The 21,395-nt window shown below is 52.6% G+C and overlaps 1 protein-coding gene across 1 annotated transcript in view; it reads left to right on the top strand.

Annotated features, from left to right (window-relative positions):
- Window positions 1-231: 231 nt before the first annotated feature.
- LOC138649425 (transmembrane protein 178B-like) overlaps window positions 232-21,395 on the top strand; it is a 39,631-nt gene continuing 18,467 nt past the window's right edge. Inside the window, exon 1 of the mRNA XM_069739850.1 lies at window positions 232-704. Within this exon, the coding sequence (XP_069595951.1) occupies window positions 296-704 (409 nt within the window). The 5' untranslated portion in view covers window positions 232-295. The remainder of the gene's footprint in view (window positions 705-21,395) is intronic.

Below are 21,395 nucleotides of genomic sequence, written 5' to 3'. Positions count from 1 at the left end.
ATGGTGCAGGTGTATACGGCTCGGTGTATACCGTATCCATGGTGCAGGTGTACACGGCTCGGTGTATGCGGTATCCATGGTGCAGGTGTACGCGGCTCGGTGTATACGGTATCCATGGTGCAGGTGTATATGGCTCGGTGTATACCGTATCCATGGTGCAGGTGTATACGGCTCGGTGTATACCGTATCCATGGTGCGGGGCTGCAGGCTCCTCCTCTCCCTCCTCTCACGGAGCAGTGTCGGTGGCGGGGCTGATGCTGGGGCCGGTGCCCGGGGTGTGATCCCCGGTGTCGCTATGAGGCTGCTGGCCGGTGCCGGGCTGTGTCTCGCCCTGGCCGCTCTGGCTCTTCTGGCCGTAGCTCTGTGCACCGATCACTGGTACGAGACCGACGCCCGGAGACACCGGGACCGCTGCAGGAAACCGGGAGGGAAGCGGAACGACCCCGGCTACATGTACACCCCCGGGCAGCAGCTGCCGCTGCGGGGAGGCGGACAGTCCCGGGGCCGGGGAGAGCTGCTGCAGAGGGGGCTGCGGGTCATCTCCAGAGCGGGGGAGCCGGGGAGCCGGGAGGTGGCCGCTGCCCGACACTACCTGGCCGGGGACTCGCACTGCACCCGCCGCTTCAACTCCACCGTGTCCGGCCTGTGGAGGAAATGTCACCGGGAGGGGTTCGACAAGGACACGGAGGAGCTGATCCTGAAAGGTAGGGAGCGTCTGTTACCGGGACCCCCTGTGCCATTACCGGGACCCCCTGTGCCATTACCGGGACCCCCTGTGCCATTACCGGGACCCCCTGTGCCATTACCGGGACCCCCTGTGCCATTACCGGGAGCGTCTGTTACCGGGACCCCCTGTGCCATTACCGGGACCCCCTGTGCCATTACCGGGACCCCCTGTGCCATTACTGAGACCCCTGTGCCATTACCGGGACCCCATGTGCCATTACCTGGAGCGTCTGTTACCGGGACCCCCTGTGCCATTACCGGGACCCCCTGTGCCATTACCGGGACCCCATGTGCCATTACCTGGAGCGTCTGTTACCGGGACCCCCTGTGCCATTACCGGGACCCCCTGTGCCATTACCGAGACCCCTGTGCCATTACCGGGAGCGTCTGTTACCGAGACCCCTGTGCCATTACCGGGAGCGTCTGTTACCGGGACCCCCTGTGCCGTTACCGGGACCCCCTGTGCCGTTACCGGGACCCCCTGTGCCATTACCGGGAGCCTCTGTTACCAGGACCCCTGTGTCATTACTGGGAGTGTCAGTTACCGGGACCCCCTGTGCCATTATCGGGACCCCCCTTCTGTCATTACCAGGAGAATCGGTAACTAGGACTCCCTGTGTCATTACTGGGACCCCTGTGTCATTACTGGGACCCCCCTTCTGTCATTACCAGGTGCCTCAGTTACCGGGACCCCTGTGTTCTTACCGGGACCCCTGTGTTACCAGGACCCCCTTCTGTCATTACTGGGCCCCCTGTGTCATTACCGGGAGCATCAGTTACTGGGACCCCCCTGTCATTATTGGGAGTATCAAATATCTAGACCCCCATCTCATTACTGGGACCCCATGTGTCATTACTGGGATCCCCCTTCTGTCAGTTACCAGGACCCCACTTTGTCATTACTGGGACCCCCTGTGCCATCAGCAGGAGCATGAGTTACCGGGACCTCCCGTGGGTCATTACTGGGAGCGTCAATCACTGGGACACTCCTTATTATTATTGGGAGCATCTAATATCTGGACCCCCCATCTCTATTACTGGGACCCCCTGTGTTATTACCGGGATCCCCCTTCTGTCATTACTAGAAATCCCTCAATTAAAAAGAACACCCCTCTGTTATTACTGGGACCCCCTCTATTGTTACCAGGGGTGTTAATTATTGTTACCCCTCGTCATATATCGGAGGACCCCTCTATCGTTACCGGGACCCTTTTCTAGTATTACCTCAATCCCCCGCTATCATTACTGGGACCCCCTTCAATTAATACCGGGGTCATCAGCGACCCCTCCCCCCTCCATTACTGGGCTTTGCCCATTATCGGGGCTACATGACAATAGTCGGGTGCATCTTGCCATCGATTCCCCCTGGTCAGTTCACCTGATTATCATTCTACCCATTGATCGCAGTCACATGACCTTACAGGGGTTCATCAGTGCGGGCTGAGGGGGACCTGAGCGAAGGGGTCCCAGCATAAGACCCTCACCCAGAGCTGTAAACCAAGGGTCCTGGTGTGCTGAGGGGACCCTGTCAGTGCGGAGCCCCCGGAACATGTGGTTACAGCGGTATTGAAGTTAGCGGTTTTCCTTCTGCAGAGAAGTGACAGTGCCGGGATCAGCGGGTCCAGACATTGCTCACTGACGGGACCCCTCAGATATTGAAATGACAGGGCCCCTAGGACCACCTTTAATGACATATCGGACCCCTTTATGTGCTGTATGTCTGAGCTGGGAGCCCATGTCACCAGGGTCCATTTGTATTATCCAGGCGCCAGGACCCCCACAATCCACAGTGACCCCCGGGCTGTTACCTAGAGTTTACCGAATCCTGGTGGCCCCTTATTCAGAGCTGAAGTACCGGACCCCCGTGTTCAGAGCCCACCCCCACATTGACATGCCAAGATCCGGGTAATAATCCACCTTTAGGACCAGTGACTTTCCCGGTGTTTATTCTCCGACCTCCTGCGCGGGCCCTAATATTAATGCACAACCCCCTCAACTCGTAATATCAAAGTCTATGAAGGGGGTCTGCTGTATATGGGGGGACGCCTTGACTGTAGGGGGTCATAAGTGAAGATGTAATGAGCAGGGAGATGGATGGACGACTTTATACCCCACAGTCTTGTAATAAGATGCCGGCGGTGATAATAAATCGTAGCCGGGGCCCCAGGGGCGACGTCCGGGCATCCAGTATAATGATGGTGGAACTACAGTGCCCAGCACACCCTGATGGGACACTGACTGTCATGGCATGCTGGGAGTTTAAGTTCTCCAGCTACAGGAGAGCAGATTGACACACAGGGCCTTGAAAAAGTCTTCACACCCTGTGAACTGTTCCACCCAGAAACTTAATGTATTTTATTGGGATTTTGTGCTGTTAGTCACGTGGAAAGGAAATGATGATACATTGTTTTCTAATAATTGTAAAATTATACATTTGAGAATTGTGAGGTGCATTAGTATTCCGCCCCCTGTAGTCTGACGCCCCTAAATATAATGATGAGTGACCAATCGCCCCCAGAAGTCACATCATTAGAACATTACGTCCCCCGCGTGTGATTTCTTCTCAGTATAATAATTACAGCTGTTCCGTGTGAGAACATTAGGGATAAAACAGCATCATGAAATCCAAGGAGCTCACCAGACAGGTCAGGGATAAAGTTGTGGAGAAAAGAAAAGCAGGGTTAGGTTATGAAAAAAATAGCCCAAACTCCGAACACCTCACGGAGGACTGATCAGTCCATCATCCAAATATGGAAGGTATAACGCACAACTGCAACCCTACCAAGACATGGCCGTCCACCTAACCCAATATTCCAAGCAAGGAGAGCACTAATTAGAGAAGCAGCCAAGAGGCCCATGGTTACTGGAGGATCTAGAGATCCTCAGCTCAGCACAACGATCAGTCTTATATCTGGCCTTTGTGGAAGAGTGTCAAGGAGAAAGCCGTTAGTGAAAGCCATAAGAAGTCCCATGTAAGTGACACAGCGCGCAGGTGGAAGAAGGGGCTCTGCTCAGATTAGACCAAAGGACAACTTTTGGGGCTAAATGCTAAATGTGGCGAAAGTCTACACCATCCCCACCATCAAACATGGTGGCAGCCTCCTGCTGTGGGGAGGCTTTTCTTCAGCAGGGGCAGGGAAGCTGGTCAAAGTTGATGGAAAGATGGATGGAGAAAAACACAGGGCAATCCTGTAGGAAAACCTGTTAGAGGCTGCAGAAGACTTGAGACTGGGGCGTAGGTTCACCTTCCAGCCGGACAACAACCCTGAACATCCTGCCGAAGCCACAATGAAGGGTGTAGATCAGAGCATATTCTGTGTTTGATTGGCGCAGTCACCGTCCAGACCCGAATCCCAGAGAATCTGTGGCAAGACGCGAAAATTACTGATCACCGATGTCTCCATCCAATGTCACCGAGCGAGTGTGCAAAGAGTAAGGGGCAAAATGTCACCTCTAGATGAGCAAAGCTGGAGAGACCCCAAAAGACTGAAGGAGAGAAAGGTGGTCCTACAATTAGACTGGAGCGGAATACAAATGCACAGCACAATTATCAGATTAATACTTAGTAAAATACTTAGTACACCCCTGTATCATTTCCTGTACACGTCACTGATATTTGTCACTTTGTGTTGGCGTCACATAAAATCCCAGTAAAATACATGTAAGTTTGTGGTTGTAACAGGAAAAATGTGGAAAGGTTCACAGGGTGTGAGGACTTTCTCAAGGCACTGCATGTACAAAATACACAGTACAGACCAAAAGTTTGGACACACCTCATTTAAAGATTTTTCTGCATTTTCAGAACTATGAAAATTGTACATTCACACTGAAGGCCTCAAAACTATGAATTAACACATGTGGAATTATATACTTAATTTCAGTAGTTTTACACTTTTTTGTTATGTCTTATATTCTAGGTTCTTCAAAGTAGCCACCTTTTGCTTTTGCTATATATACAGCCCACATAGTAAATAGCACAGCCCACGGAGTATATAGCACAGCCCACGGAGTAAATAGCGCAGCCCACGGAGTAAATAGCGCAGCCCACGGAGTATATAGCACAGCCCACGAAGTATATAGCACAGCCCACGGAGTACATAGCACAGCCCACGGAGTATATAGCACAGCCCACGGAGTATATAGCACAGCCCACGTAGTAAATAGCACAGCCCACGGAGTATATAGCACAGCCCACGGAGTATATAGCACAACCCACGGAGTATATAGCACAACCCACGTCCCACGGAGTATATAGCACAGCCCGCGCAGTACCACGCATGCAGTGTATAGCACAGGCCACGTAGTGTATAGCACAGGCCACGTAGTGTATAGCACAGGCCACGTAGTACATTGCACAGCCCGCGTAGTATATTGCACAGCCCACATAATATATAGCAATGTGGGCACCATATCGCTGTTAAAAAAAAAAAAATAAAATAAATAAACAAAGGATTCAAATAAAAAATAGTTATATACTCACCCTACGTTGTCCCCCGGATCCAGGAAGCAGTTACCGACGCTCCTCGCGCGCTACGTCATCATCTCGCGAGATCGCAATGCATGGACCAGTCACCGGGGCGTCGCGAGGAGCGGGGAAAGGCCTGTTCTGGATCTGGGGGCCGACGGAAGGTGAGTATCTAACGATTTTTTATTTTATTTATTATTTTTAACATTAGATCTTTTTACTATTAATGCTGCATAGGCTGCGTCAATAGTAAAAAGTTGGTCACACAGGGTTAATAGCGTAAACGGAGTGCGTTACATCGCGGCATAACGGGGTCCATTAACGCTGCCATTAACCCTGTGTGAGCACTGACTGGAGGGGAGTATGCAGCGGGCACTGACTGCGGGGAGGAAGGAGCGGCCATGTTGCCGCCGGACTGTGCCCGTCACTGATTGGTCGTGGCAATTGTCATGGGCGTTTTGCCACGACCAATCAGCGACTTGGATTTCCATGACAGACAGAGGCCGCGACCAATGAATATTCGTGACAGAAGGACAGACAGACAGAAGTGACCCTTAGTCAATTATATAGTAGATATATATGTATGTATATAATATATACATGCAAGTGCTTCTCACAAGATTAGAATTTCATCAAAAATTTTAATTTATTTCAGTTCTTCAGTACAAAAAGTGAATCTCCTATATCCTATAGAGTCATTACACACAGAGTGATCTATTTCACGTGTTTATTTCTGTTAATGTCGATGATTATGGCTTACAGCCAATGAAAACACAAAAGTCATTATCTCAGTATATTAGAATACTTTATAGCACCAGCCTGAAAAATGATTGTAAACTCCGGAATGTTCCCTACTGAAATGTATGTTCAGTAACTGCACTCAATACTTGGTCGGGCTCGTTTTGCATCAATTACTGCATCAATGCGGTGTGACATGGAGGCGATCAGTCTGTGCACTGCTGAGGGGTTATGGAAGCCCAGGTTGCTTTGATAGCAGCCTTCAGCTCGTCTGCATTGTTGGGTCTGGTGTCTCATCTTCCTCCTGACAATACTCCATAGATTCTCTATGGGTTAAGGTCAGGTGAGTTTGCTGCCGATCAAGCCCAGTGATACTGTTGTTTTTACACCAGGTATTGGTACTTTTGGCAGTGAGGACAGGGGCCAAGTCCTGCTGGAGAATGACATTTCCATCTCCGAGAAGCTTGTCGGCAGAGGGAAGCATGAAGTGCTCTACAATGTCCTGGTAGACGGCTGCGCTGACCTTGGTGTTGATAAAACACAGTGGACCTACACCAGCAGATGACATGGCCCCCAAACCATCACTGATTGTGGAGACCTGACACCAGACCTCAGCAGCTTGGATTGTGGCCTCCACTCTTCCTCCAGACTCTGGGACCTTGGACCACTGACAACAGTCCGGTTCTTTTTCTCCTTGGCCCAGGTAAGACGCTTCTGGCGTTGTCTATTGGTCATGAGTGGCTTGATGTCACGGCGCATCTACGCGCTGCCACATCTGCGACCGCTCCTGCTGCTGCGCCTGCCACTCACCTTTCTTTTCGCCGACATACTTACCTGATCTGGCACGCTCCTGCGGTGTGCGCGCGCCTTCCGATCTCTACTCCTCCAGTCTCGCCGCCGGTCCCTGGCTCCCGTCGCACTCCTCTCTCCAGCTCCTTCTGTGCACGCGCACTTCCTTCTTCTGCTCTGCAGACGCTCCGTTCCTCCTCTCTATGACTGGAGGATCTTGACCCGGAAGTTCTGCAGCACTCCTTCTATTTAAGGTATCTCCTTCCTCTGCTCCTTGCCTGATTGTCATTTGTCCTCACGTGACCCAGGTCCCTCTGTGCTTTGTTCTCTCCAGTGCGACACTCTGTCCGTCTTGTCCTGGGCATCCGCCATATCCTGCTTGTTCAGTGTCTCCACCATATCCAGTCTGTCCGCCATACCCTGTCCGTCCTGTGTCTTCGCCATATCTTGTATGTCCTGGGCGTTCGCCATACCCTGCCTGTCCTGTGTCTCCGCCATACCCTGCCTGTCCTGTGTCTCCGCCATACCCTGCCTGTCCTGTGTCTCTGCCATACCCTGCCTGTCTTGTGTCTCCGCCATACCCTGCCTGTCCTGTGTCTCCGCCATACCCTGCCTGTCCTGTGTCTCCGCCATACCCTGCCTGTCCTGTGTCTCCGCCATACCCTGCCTGTCCTGTGTCTCTGCCATACCCTGCCTGTCCTGTGTCTCCGCCATACCCTGCCTATCCTGTGTCTCCGCCATACCCTGCCTGTCCTGTGTCTCTGCCATACCCTGCCTGTCCTGTGTCTCCGCCATACCCTGCCTGTCCTGTGTCTCCGCCATACCCTGCCAGTCCTGTGTCTCCGCCATACCCTGCCTGTCCTGTGTCTCTGCCATACCCTGCCTGTCCTGTGTCTCCGCCATACCCTGTCCGTCCTGTGTCTTCGCCATATCTTGTATGTCCTGGGCGTTCGCCATACCCTGCCTGTCCTGTGTCTCCGCCATACCCTGCCTGTCCTGTGTCTCCGCCATACCCTGCCTGTCCTGTGTCTCCGCCATACCCTGCCTGTCCTGTGTCTCCGCCATACCCTGCCTGTCCTGTGTCTCCGCCATACCCTGCCTGTCCTGTGTCTCCGCCATACCCTGCCAGTCCTGTGTCTCTGCCATACCCTGCCTGTCCTGTGTCTCCGCCATACCCTGCCTGTCCTGTGTCTCCGCCATACCCTGCCTGTCCTGTGTCTCCGCCATACCCTGCCTGTCCTGTGTCTCCGCCATACCCTGCCTGTCCTGTGTCTCCGCCATACCCTGCCTGTCCTGTGTCTCCGCCATACCCTGCCTGTCCTGTGTCTCCGCCATACCCTGCCAGTCCTGTGTCTCTGCCATACCCTGCCTGTCCTGTGTCTCCGCCATACCCTGCCTGTCCTGTGTCTCCGCCATACCCTGCCTGTCCTGTGTCTCCGCCATACCCTGCCTGTCCTGTGTCTCCGCCATACCCTGCCTGTCCTGTGTCTCCGCCATACCCTGCCTGTCCTGTGTCTCCGCCATACCCTGCCTGTCCTGTGTCTCCGCCATACCCTGCCTGTCCTGTGTCTCCGCCATACCCTGCCTGTCCTGTGTCTCCGCCATACCCTGCCTGTCCTGTGTCTCCGCCATACCCTGCCAGTCCTGGGCGTCCGCCATATCCAGTCCACTCTGTGTTTCAGTCACTGTCACTCTGTCCTGTGTCTCCGCTTTAGCCACTTCCGCGTCTTTCCTCTCCTGCTTCCTGTTCCCCGGTATCAGCTTCTGCGGCAATAGTCTCCCTTGGGCCTGCCCCTAACGCTCCCTGTATCGGGGGTGGTCCACCAGGCCAGCTCACTCTTGGGAGGTTCGTTGTCGTGGTTCTGCGGGTTCACTTTTAGGAGATCCAAAAGATCTGACACTTGACACAAGGAATGTGACACTTGTAGCCCATGTCCTGGAGACGTCTGTGTGTGGTGAAGCAATGACTCCAGCAGCGTCCACTACTTGTGAATCTCCCCCACCCCACATTACTGAATGGCTTTTTCTTAACAATCCTTTCCAGGCTGCGGTTATCCCGGTTGCTTGTGCACCTTTTTCTACCACACTTTTTCCTTACACTCCACTTTCCATTAATCTGCTTGGATACAGTACTGTGTGAACAGCGGCTTCTTTAGCAATGACCTTCTGTGGCTTCCCCTCCTTGTGGAGTGTGTCAGTGACGCCTTCTGGACATCTGTCAGGTCAGCAGAGTCTTCCCCATGATTGTGGAGCTACTGAAACAGACTAAGGGACCTTTATAAATGCTTAGGAGCCTTTACAGGTGTTTATTATTAATTATTCTAATTTACTGAGATAATGACTTTTGGGTTTTCATTGGCTGTAAGCCATAATCATCAACATTAACAGAAATAAACACGTGAAATAGATCACTCTGTGTGTAATGACTCTATAGAATATACGAGATTCACTTTTTGTATTGAAGAACAGAAATAAATTCACTTTTTGATGATATTCTAATCATGTGAGAAGCCCCTGTATATATGCGTGTGTGTGTGTATATATATATATATATATATATATATATATATATATATATATAGTGTGTATATATACACTAGATGGTGGCCCGATTCTAACGCATCGGGTATTCTAGAATATGCATGTCCACGTAGTATATTGCCCAGCCACGTAGTATATTGCCCAGCCACGCAGTATATTGCCCAGCCGCGCAGTATATTGCCCAGTCACGTAGTATATTGCCCAGCCACGTAGTATATTGCCCAGCCACGTAGTATATTGCCCAGCCACGTAGTATATTGCCCAGCCACGTAGTATATTGCCCAGCCACGTAGTATATTGCCCAGCCACGTAGTATATTGCCCAGCCACGTAGTATATTGCCCAGCCACGTAGTATATTGCCCAGCCACGTAGTATATTGCCCAGCCACGTAGTATATTGCCCAGTCACGTAGTATATTGCCCAGCCACGTAGTATATTGCCCAGCCACGTAGTATATTGCCCAGCCACGTAGTATATTGCCCAGCCACGTAGTATATTGCCCAGTCACGTAGTATATTGCCCAGCCACGTAGTATATTGCCCAGCCACGTAGTATATTGCCCAGCCACGTAGTATATTGCCCAGCCAGGTTTGTCACTGTATAAAAAATAAACATATATTCACCTTTCCGAGGGCCCTTGTAGTCCACGGCAGCATCCGGTCCCAGTGTTGGTATGAGCGCAGGACCTGTGATGACGTCGCGGTCACATAACCGTGACGTCATGGCAGGTCCTTCTCCCATACCATCTTTGCCACCGGAACCTGCAACGGAAGATGGCGGCCGGCGCGAGCGACTACGGAGGGTGAGTATAGCAGTTTTTTTTTTTTAATTATTTTTAACATTACATTTTTTACTATTGATGCCGCATAGGCAGCGTCAATAGTAAAAAGTTGGGGACAGACAGGGTTAGAAGCAGCGGTAACGGAGTGCGTTACCCGCGGCATAACGCGGTCCGTTACCGCCGGCATTAACCCTGTGTTAGCGGTGACCGGAGGGGAGTATGCGGGCGACAGGCACTGACTGCGGGGAGTAAGGAGCGGCCATTTTCTTCCGGACTGTGCCCGTCACTGATTGGTCGCATCAGCCATGACAGGCAGCTTGCGAGGCCAATCAGCGAATGAATAACCGTGACAGACAGAAGGACAAACGGAAGTGGCCCTTAGACAAATATATATATACACACACAACTTTCTATCGCCTGTTTCCAGGATATTGTGAGACCCTCCAAATATCCATCATTAAGCAGCGCAGTCAGCGTTCACGCTGAGGTGGTCTTACCCACTAATATCGCTGATCACACAGCAGCACGTACCGCAGCATGTTCCGCAGCGTGCGGGAACACTGGAGTGTAGGCCACGAGCCTCTGTCTGAATGGCGACACTGCTACTAATGATTGATAACGTCTCAGGTTTCGCCCTGGGGCTGTCGCCAAAAATCCGCAGGTCGCACATCGTGGCCGTTCTAGAGCGCCGCAGTGTAGTAATGGTCGTCACGTCACAGGTAAAGTGTGTGGAGATCGTGCACAACCGGGGACTCGATGTCACATGACCTCAGGCAGCGCGAGCAGAGATCCTACAAACCCTGATTTTGCATAAATGGCAGCAAATTTTGTTACTTTTTCTACCAGATTGTAATATTGGTGGGATGCCTTGTAAAGGAGTCCTCCAGAAATATCAGGATAAAGGGGTCCTCCAGACATATCAGGATAAAGGGGTCCTCCAGAAATATCAGGATAAAGGGGTCCTCCAGAAATATCAGGATAAAGGGGTCCTCCAGACATATCAGTATAAAGGGGTCCTCCAGAAATATCAGGATAAAGGGGTCCTCCAGAAATATCAGGATAAAGGGGTCCTCCAGACATATCAGTATAAAGGGGTCCTCCAGACATATCAGTATAAAGGGGTCCTCCAGAAATATCAGGATAAAGGGGTCCTCCAGAAATATCAGGATAAAGGGGTCCTCCAGACATATCAGGATAAAGGGGTCCTCCAGAAATATCAGGATAAAGGGGTCCTCCAGAAATATCAGGATAAAGGGGTCCTCCAGAAATATCAGGATAAAGGGGTCCTCCAGAAATATCAGGATAAAGGGGTCCTCCAGAAATATCAGGATAAAGGGGTCCTCCAGAAATCTATCACTAAAGTCTGCTGCATTATCTTAAAAGGATACTAAACTTTATAATAACCCTGTCCTGTAGGTGGAGCTGCAGCCTTCTCAGAAGAAGCCCCCGTCCCCGGCTTATTTAGTGCGGGGCTCCTGCACAGCAGCAGTCTGTGGCTGCAGACTAGCGCCAGGCTGGAGGAAGGGGTAATAGTGCCGCCATAGTGCTCTGAGACCCTCCATACTGTGGACCCCTGAGTCTCCACTGTTACAGTCGCCATGCACATGTGGATCGTCTTGCTGTAGGTGGTGGTAGACTGGAGATGCCTGCACCCTGCACCCGTCTCTGCCCGCACCCTGCACCCGTCTCTGCCCGCAACCTACACCCGTCTCTGCCCGCACCCGTCTCTGCCCGCACCCTGCACCCGTCTCTGCCCGCACAGCGGCACTTTATACTCACTGCGCCCATAAATTATACCCCGATATGATGCGGCAAAAGGAGTTAAAAGTTCAAGTGAGAATATCTCTCTGGTTCCCAGCATGCTCTGACAGCCTCGCGGTGTATAACTATATGTAGTATGTGTATACAACCCCTGGCAAAAATGATGGAATCGCCGGCCTTGGAGGATGTTCATTCAGTTGTTTAATTTTGTAGAAAAAAAAGCCGATCACAGACATGGCACAAAACTACAGTCATTTCAAATGGCAACTTTCTGGCTTTAAGAAACACTAAAAGAAATCAAGAACAAAAAATGTGGTAGTCAGTAATGGTTACTTTAACCAAGCATAAGGGAAAAATTATGGAATCACCCTGTAAATTTTCATACCCAAAAATAACACTTGCTTCAAATTAGATCTGCTCGTTAATCTGTATCTAAAAAGGAGCGATCACAGCTTGGAGAGCTGCTGCACCAAGTAGACTGACATGAATCATGGCTCCAACATGAGAGATGTCAATTGAAACAAAGGAGAGGATTATCAAACTCTTAAAAGAGGGTAAATCATCACGCAATGTTGCAAAATATGTTGATTGTTCACAGTCCGCTGTGTCTAAAATCTGGACCAAATACAAACAACATGGGGAGGTTGTTAAAGGCAAACATACTGGTAGACCAAGGAAGACCTCAAAGTGTCAAGACCGGAAACTTAAAGCAATATGTCTCCCAAAACCGGAAATGCACAACAAAACAAATGAGGAACGAATGGGTGGAAACTGGAGTCAATGTCTGTGACCGAATTGTAAGAAACTGCCTAAGGGAAATGGGATTCACATACAGAAAGGCTAAACGAAAGCCATCATTAACACCTAAACAGAAAAAACAAGGTTACAATGGGCTAAGGAAAAGCAATCGTGCACTGTGGATGACTGGATGAAAGTCATATTCAGTGATGAATCGCGGATCTGCATTGGGCAAGGTGATGATGCTGGAACGTTTGTTTGGTGCCGTTCCAATGAGATTTATAAAGATGACTGCCTGAAGAGAACATGCAAATTTCCACAGTCATTGATGATATGGGGCTGCATGTCAGGTAAAGGCACTGGGGAGATGGCTGTCATTACATCTTCAATAAATGCACAAGTTTATGTTGATATTTTGGACGCTTTTCTTATCCCATCAGTTGAAAGGATGTTTGGGGAAGATGAAATCATTTTTCAAGATAATGCATCCTGCCATAGAGCAAAAACTGTGAAGACATTCCTTGAAAAAAGACACATAAGGTCAATGTCATGGGCTGCAAATAGTCCGGGTCTCAATCCAATTGGAAATCTTTGGTGGAAGTTGGAGAAAATGGTCGATGACAAGAATCCAACCTGCAAAGCTGATCAGCAACAGCAATCAGAGAAAGTTGGAGCCAGATTGATGGAGAGTCCTGTGTGACCCTCAGTAAGTCCAGGCCTCAGACTGCAAGCTGTTAGAAAAGCCAGAGGTGGTGCAACAAAATACTAGTGATGTGTTGGAGGTTTTTTTGTTTGTTTTTCATGATTCCATAATTTTTTCCTCAGAACTGAGTGATTCCATAATTTTTCCCCTATGCTTGGTTAAAGTAACCATTACTGGCTACCACATTTTTTGTTCTTAATTTCTTTAGTGTTTCTTAAAGCCAGAAAGTTGCCATTTGAAATGACTGTAGTTTTGTGCCATGTCTGTGATCTGATTTTTTTTCTACAAAATTAAACAACTGAATGAACATCCTCCAAGGCCGCTGATTCCATCATTTTTGCCAGGGGTTGTATAATGTGCTGGGAGCTGCGCTGCTTATAGTTGTAGATGGAGGTGCTGCCCGCCGCTGTCCATGGTGCTGATTGTGAGATGTAGGGTGAGCACAGAACCCCTAGGGCCGGTGACGGATTATGGATGTGTCGGCTCATTGCCGGACACTGAGGACGGAGAGGTCGGGCGCTCCCCGGACACTGACGACGGAGGGGTCGGACGGTCCCCGGACGCTGAGGACGGAGGCGTCGGCTCATTGCCGGACACTGAGGACGGAGGCGTCGGGCGCTCCCCGGACGCTGAGGACGGAGGCGTCGGGCGCTCCCCGGACGCTGAGGACGGAGGCGTCGGGCGCTCCCCGGACGCTGAGGACGGAGGCGTCGGGCGCTCCCCGGACGCTGAGGACGGAGGCGTCGGGCGCTCCCCGGACGCTGAGGACGGAGGCGTCGGGCGCTCCCCGGACGCTGAGGACGGAGGCGTCGGGCGCTCCCCGGACGCTGAGGACGGAGGCGTCGGGCGCTCCCCGGACGCTGAGGACGGAGGCGTCGGGCGCTCCCCGGACGCTGAGGACGGAGGCGTCGGGCGCTCCCCGGACGCTGAGGACGGAGGCGTCGGGCGCTCCCCGGACGCTGGGGACGGAGGCGTCGGGCGCTCCCCGGACGCTGGGGACGGAGGCGTCGGGCGCTCCCCGGACGCTGGGGACGGAGGCGTCGGGCGCTCCCCGGACGCTGAGGACGGAGGCGTCGGGCACTCCCCGGACGCTGAGGACGGAGGCGTCGGGCGCTCCCCGGACGCTGAGGACGGAGGCGTCGGGCGCTCCCCGGACGCTGAGGACGGAGGCGTCGGGCGCTCCCCGGACGCTGAGGACGGAGGCGTCGGGCGCTCCCCGGACGCTGAGGACGGAGGCGTCGGGCGCTCCCCGGACGCTGAGGACGGAGGGGTCGGGCGGTCCCCGGACGCTGAGGACGGAGGCGTCGGGCGGTCCCCGGACGCTGAGGACGGAGGGGTCGGGCGGTCCCCGGACGCTGAGGACGGAGGCGTCGGGCGCTCCCCGGACGCTGAGGACGGAGAGGTCGGGCGCTCCCCGGACGCTGAGGACGGAGGGGTCGGGCGGTCCCCGGACGCTGAGGACGGAGGCGTCGGGCGCTCCCCGGACGCTGGGGACGGAGGCGTCGGGCGCTCCCCGGACGCTGGGGACGGAGGCGTCGGGCGCTCCCCGGACGCTGGGGACGGAGGCGTCGGGCGCTCCCCGGACGCTGGGGACGGAGGCGTCGGGCGCTCCCCGGACGCTGGGGACGGAGGCGTCGGGCGCTCCCCGGACGCTGGGGACGGAGGCGTCGGGCGCTCCCCGGACGCTGAGGACGGAGGCGTCGGGCGCTCCCCGGACGCTGATAGGATTTATATTTCTCTTCAGTTACTTTTGTATTGTGATAATTGATCACAGAGCATTAACCCTTCTATTACTGGAAGCTTCTGACTCTGCAGCATTTTCTCCCCCTGCCTAACACTTTTGCACGGCCCTGCTCACACGCGTGTCCCAGCGCTGCTCATAGTTGTAGATGGAGGTGCTGCCCGCCGCTGTCCATGGTGCTGAATGTGAACCTGATCTCCTCACCTCGAGGGGTGATGGATGTGCCGGCCACAATCGAACCCCTGGTAGGGATCACACGGCCATTCCCCGGAGTGGATTAACCCCTCGCACCCCGTACAGAGCAGAGATGCCACTTTTTCATGCCAATAATGATTCATACACACGTGCTATATTTATTTCTAGAGAAAATTGTGTGCGGCGCTGAGAAGTCACATTCCTTAGCAGGGGGGCTGCGCGCAAAATCTAATGACTGAGACGACTCGAGGTGTGAAACGCGGGATTGACTCTTTCGGTGCCAGAGGGGATGAGGAGCTAGTCGGCTGCTGAAATAGTTCACTAGGTTAGCTCATCAGAGGGAAGTATCGCCATATTACTAGGACGGGGGAGGGCTGGGGTGACGGCAGCCAAATTGGTTGTCGTCTGAAGGGTTGTCAGAACCTCAGTGATTAGGAGTGGATCATGGAGTGTTCAGCGGCTGGGACCCTACTGATCAGTGGGTGAACCCTGCAGTGTCACTTCCCTGCAGCGCTCCCGCAGGTGACACCAGGTATTGCACATCAGTGGCTCCTTTACGTAACGTATGGACATACTGGTGCGTGATGATGCAGACCGGTACCGGAGGCACTAAACGGACCACTGAGCTGCACAGTAAGGGGGGATCAGCGGCGTCAGATACCGTAATGTAACATCTACACTGACGGGACGAACTGGGGCAGTACGTGACCTCAGACGGCTGAATATGAGCTGACCGGGGACCGCAAATCAATCACGAATACGAGGGTTCTCTGCACAATGTCGGCCATTGTTCTCGACAGCACATCTGGTGACATGGGACAATGTGCTGCCGAAAACCGTACATCGCGCCCGTTTAAGGAACATTTTGCTCATCCATCTGTGTAGACCGGCTCGCTCCCTGATTATTGCCTCTATACACGGGGCCTTAGCTGGAGCCCATCGACTTTCATGGGATTCTAAAATATTGTGGATGTTACATAAAAAAGAAAATCCCCGTTGGTCGTTAACATATACAGGTCCTTCTCAAAAAATTAGCATATAGTGTTAAATTTCATTATTTACCATAATGTAATGATTACAATTAAACTTTCATATATTATAGATTCATTATCCACCAACTGAAATTTGTCAGGTCTTTTATTGTTTCAATACTGATGATTTTGGCATACAACTCCTGATAACCCAAAAAACCTGTCTCAATAAATTAGCATATTTCACCCATCCAATCAAAAGTGTTTTTTAATAACAAACAAAAAAACCATCAAATAATAATGTTCAGTTATGCACTCAATACTTGGTGGGGAATCCTTTGGCAGAAATGACTGCTTCAATGCGGCGTGGCATGGAGGCAATCAGCCTGTGACACTGCTGAGAGGTTATGGAGGCCCAGGATGCTTCAATAGCGGCCTTAAGCTCATCCAGAGTGTTGGGTCTTGCGTCTCTCAACTTTCTCTTCACAATATCCCACAGATTCTCTATAGGGTTCAGGTCAGGAGAGTTGGCAGGCCAATTGAGCACAGTAATACCATGGTCAGTAAACCATTTACCAGTGGTTTTGGCACTGTGAGCAGGTGCCAGGTCGTGCTGAAAAATGAAATCTTCATCTCCATAAAGCATTTCAGCCGATGGAAGCATGAAGTGCTCCAAAATCTCCTGATAGCTAGCTGCATTGACCCTGCCCTTGATGAAACACAGTGGACCAACACCAGCAGCTGACATGGCACCCCACACCATCACTGACTGTGGGTACTTGACACTGGACTTCAGGCATTTTGGCATTTCCTTCTCCCCAGTCTTCCTCCAGACTCTGGTACCTTGATTTCCGAATGACATGCAAAATTTGCTTTCATCAGAAAAAAGTACTTGGGACCACTTAGCAACAGTCCAGTGCTGCTTCTCTGTAGCCCAGGTCAGGCGCCTCTGCCGCTGTTTATGGTTCAAAAGTGGCTTTACCTGGGGAATGCGGCACCTGTAGCCCATTTCCTGCACACGCCTGTGCACGGTGGCTCTGGATGTTTCCACACCAGACTCAGTCCACTGCTTCCTCAGGTTCCCCAAGGTCTGGAATCGGTCCTTCTCCACAATCTTCCTCAGGGTCCGGTCTCCTCTTCTCGTTGTACAGCGTTTTCTGCCACATTGTTTCCTTCCAACAGACTTACCATTGAGGTGCCTTGATACAGCACTCTGGGAACAGCCTATTTGTTGAGAAATTTCTTTCTGGGTCTTACCCTCTTGCTTGAGGGTGTCAATGATGGCCTTCTTGACATCTGTCAGGTCGCTAGTCTTACCCATGATGGGGGTTTTGAGTAATGAACCAGGCAGGGAGTTTATAAAAGCCTCAGGTATCTTTTGCATGTGTTTAGAGTTAATTAGTTGATTCAGAAGATTAGGGTAATAGGTCGTTTAGAGAACCTTTTCTTGATATGCTAATTTATTGAGACAGGTTTTTTGGGTTATCAGGAGTTGTATGCCAAAATCATCAGTATTAAAACAATAAAAGACCTGACAAATTTCAGTTGGTGGATAATGAATCTATAATATATGAAAGTTTAATTGTAATCATTACATTATGGTAAATAATGAAATTTAACACTATATGCTAATTTTTTGAGAAGGACCTGTAGGTGCCATGACTGGGGGCGGACGATGTGCTTGGGACACTTTACACTTTTTAGGTTTTCTGCCCTCAGACGTGACCCGATTTTTATTGTATGTATTGTTGCTAATAAAGGGAAAAAAAGGCCTCAAAATGTCTCTGTCTGCCCTCCCCATATGCAGTGCTTGCTATATTCCCTATGATGTAACATAGGGCGACGTATCGGACTAGTCAGGGGGGCGGAGTATCGGACTAGTCAGGGGGGCGGAGTATCAGACTAGTCAGGGGGATGGAAGCGCTTCCTGGCAGGGTGGGAGGCAGGAATGGAGGTGCCTCCTGGCGGGGTGGGGCAGAGAAGGTGGCGCTTTTACAAATTCTCTGCAACAAAATCTGAAGCTGCAAAAAACTTACTGCAGATTTGGGGCACAGTGCACCCTGCGCTATGACGGGTGACATCGTCTGCGTTTGCGTCTCGTGTGTGCGCCACCACGATTTAACCCTTGTTAGTTTTTTGTTAATGGAGATGTATTAATTAATAGTTTAAATTCCTGATTGTGTTCTGCGCAGCCATAAAATCTCCCCTGCACAGATCTCCTCCCTGCGCAGAGCCTTTAATCCCCCCCTAATCCACTAACCGCTATCTCTTTAGCCTGGATGCCGTCTCTCATCGCCCCTCGCCGTCTCTCGTCACCTCTCGTCGCCGTCTCTGGTCGTCCCTTGCCGTCTCGTCGCCCCTCGCCGTCTCTTGTCGCCCCTTGTCGTCTCTCGCCGCCGTCTCTCGTCGCCCCTCGCCGTCTCTCGTCGCCCCTCGCCGTCTCTCGTCGCCCCTCGCCGTCTCTCGTCGCCCCTCGCCCTTTCTCGTCGCCCCTCGCCGTCTCTCGTCGCCCCTCGCCCTTTCTCGTCGCCCCTCGCCGTCTCTCGTCGCCCTTTCTCGTCGCCCCTCGCCGTCTCTCGTCGCCCCTCGCCCTTTCTCGTCGCCCCTCGCCATCCTTCGCCGCTGTCTCTCGTCGCCGTCTCTCGTCGCCCCTCCCCGTCTCTCGTCGCCCCTCGCCGTCTCTCGTCGCCCCTCGCCGTCTCTCGTCACCCCTCGCCGTCTCTCGTCGCCCCTCGCCGTCTCTCGTCGCCCCTCGCCGTCTCTCGTCACTGTCTCTCGTCGCCCCTCGCCGTCTCTAGTCGCCCCTCCCCGTCTCTCGTCGCCCCTCGCCGTCTCTCGTCACTGTCTCTCGTCGCCCCTCGCCGTCTCTCGTCGCCCCTCCCCGTCTCTCGTCGCCCCTCGCCGTCTCTCGTCGCCCCTCGCCGTCTCTCGTCGCCCCTCGCCGTCTCTCGTCGCCCCTCGCCGTCTCTCGTCGCCCCTCGCCGTCTCTAGTCGCCCCTCGCCGTCTCTCGCCCCCTTCGCCGTCTCCCTGTGCTGCGGCACCGCATTGTGCAGCGGAGCTTCTGATCAGGTCCTAAGCTGATTCCTTATTACACGTGGAGAATACGTTTCAGCATTTGCTGTTACAGAAACCTGCTGTGCTGTCTATTGTCCTCTGTTGTCAGCCATTTCATTGTGGCATATAGAGCGAGGGGTCCACGGTGACTATAAGGGGTCCGTACACGCAGCAATGTTGTATTCATAGACTCGACAATGTAATACCGCCACGGAAGCCAATGGAAATTGCTCCAGCCAAGCCCCCAATGTTTTTGCTATAGGGCTCGTCCATTTGCCCTTATATAGACCCCTACACCTCTGTTATGGGGGGTCTCTCCTTGGATTTGGTTGTGAGTTTGGTTAGTTGTGGGGTCCGACCTTTGAGACCTCAGCAATGAATGACGCTTTGTGTGCAGGTCAGTGTATATGGGAGAGGGTCGGTGTCCACCCCTGTATGTCCCATGTGTCTGGCCGGAGGGGGGATGATGTAGATGACTGTGACCCTCCATCTGCTCCGGGCATTTGGGGGCACTTTGCTTCTTTTCTGATGAATCCCACCTGTTTCACCATATGCTGTCAGTAAAGAGGTGGGGGGCTGCGGAGGATGGGGGTCGTGCTCGGCGGCCATATGGACACATACGTAGATTTATGCCGGGGCTCAGGAGACCATTTAGCGAATGTACGGGACCACTGGTGCCAAACCTGGTCTGTCTGACCCTGGAGCGCCCCCAATACTTCTGGTGGACGGAGGTATCGGCCGCCTCGTGCCTGGTGGCAGGACTGTAGTACACGGCCCCTTCACTGCAGTTTTGTTTTTCTACTTAAATGCACCTGAATTTCAGTAAATATTTTGCTCTCTTTGTCCTCCATGTACTGCTGGCTGCAGAAAGAGTTAACTGAGTCTCCGTCAGTGAGCTCGTTTGGACGTGGGAAGGTATTGCTCTCATCTTCCTCTGTTTTAGCCTCTCTGTGGATTTATGGCCACACAACAGTGGAACTGAACTTTTATGCTGTTAGAAATCAGCAGAGGAGATAAGTCCTAAACTCTCCTGTCCCAGGAGTCACTAACACCTTTTCAGTTAACTCCTTCCGCAGACAACAGTGCAGAGCAGCGCAGAGGCGATAGGAGGCAAATGTGCAGCATTTTTACTGAAACACTCCGGCCTCCGCCTTACTGACGCTTTATCCACTGCACGCCGTGCATCTACATATAGGATGACTTTATACATGGTGCATTATAGTGCGACCGTCTCCGGAGCTGCATTTATACTGCTGTCCGTTTCTGCACTCGCACGTGTTGGGCGTTCCTGCTCGTCCTCCACAATCCACGTCCTGGTGATTTACTTTCCGCCTGATCTGTACATGGGCTGCCGTATACATCAAGTGGAGTCCGTCCAAGGCACCGATCTGGCAGGAGCGGCCCCCCGTCTGATGTATGTAAGGGGGGACCCCAACTCTCCCCCGAGAGCTGAGTAGACCAGAGAAAACGAGCTCACGCACCCTCTTTCCCTCTCGTCCGCCCGCCCGCCCTCCCTTTTTCCCTCTCGTCCGACCGCCCGCCCGCCCTCCCTTTTTCCCTCTCGTCCGACCGCCCGCCCGCCCTCCCTTTTTCCCTCTCGTCCGACCGCCCGCCCGCCCTCCCTTTTTCCCTCTCGTCCGACCGCCCGCCCGCCCTCCCTTTTTCCCTCTCGTCCGACCGCCCGCCCTCCCTTTTTCCCACTCGTCCGCCCTCCCTTTTTCCCTCTCGTCCGCCCGCCCTTTCTTTTTCCCTCTCGTCCGCCCGCCCGCCCTCCCTCCCTTTTTCCCTCTCGTCTGTCCGCCCGCCCACCCTCCCTTTTTCCCTCTCGTCTTTCCGCCCGCCCTCCCTTTTTCCCTCTCGTCTGTCCGCCCGCCCTCCCTTTTTCCCTCTCGTCTGTCCGCCCGCCCTCCCTTTTTCCCTCTCGTCTGTCCGCCCGCCCTCCCTTTTTCCCTCTCTTTTTCCCTCTCGTCTGTCCGTCCGCCCGCCCGCCCTCCCTTTTTCCCTCTCGTCTGTCCGCCCGCCCGCCCTCCCTCTCTTTTTCCCTCTCTTTTTCCCTCTCTTTTTCCCTCTCTTTTTCCCTCTCTTTTTCCCTCTCTTTTTCCCTCTCTTTTTCCCTCTCTTTTTCCCTCTCTTTTTCCCTCTCTTTTTCCCTCTCTTTTTCCCTCTCTTTTTCCCTCTCTTTTTCCCTCT

This window comes from Ranitomeya imitator, chromosome 9 (genome assembly GCF_032444005.1).
Source record: "Ranitomeya imitator isolate aRanImi1 chromosome 9, aRanImi1.pri, whole genome shotgun sequence".
NCBI lineage: Eukaryota > Metazoa > Chordata > Amphibia > Anura > Dendrobatidae > Ranitomeya > Ranitomeya imitator.
This window is presented reverse-complemented; position numbering and strand designations above follow the sequence as displayed.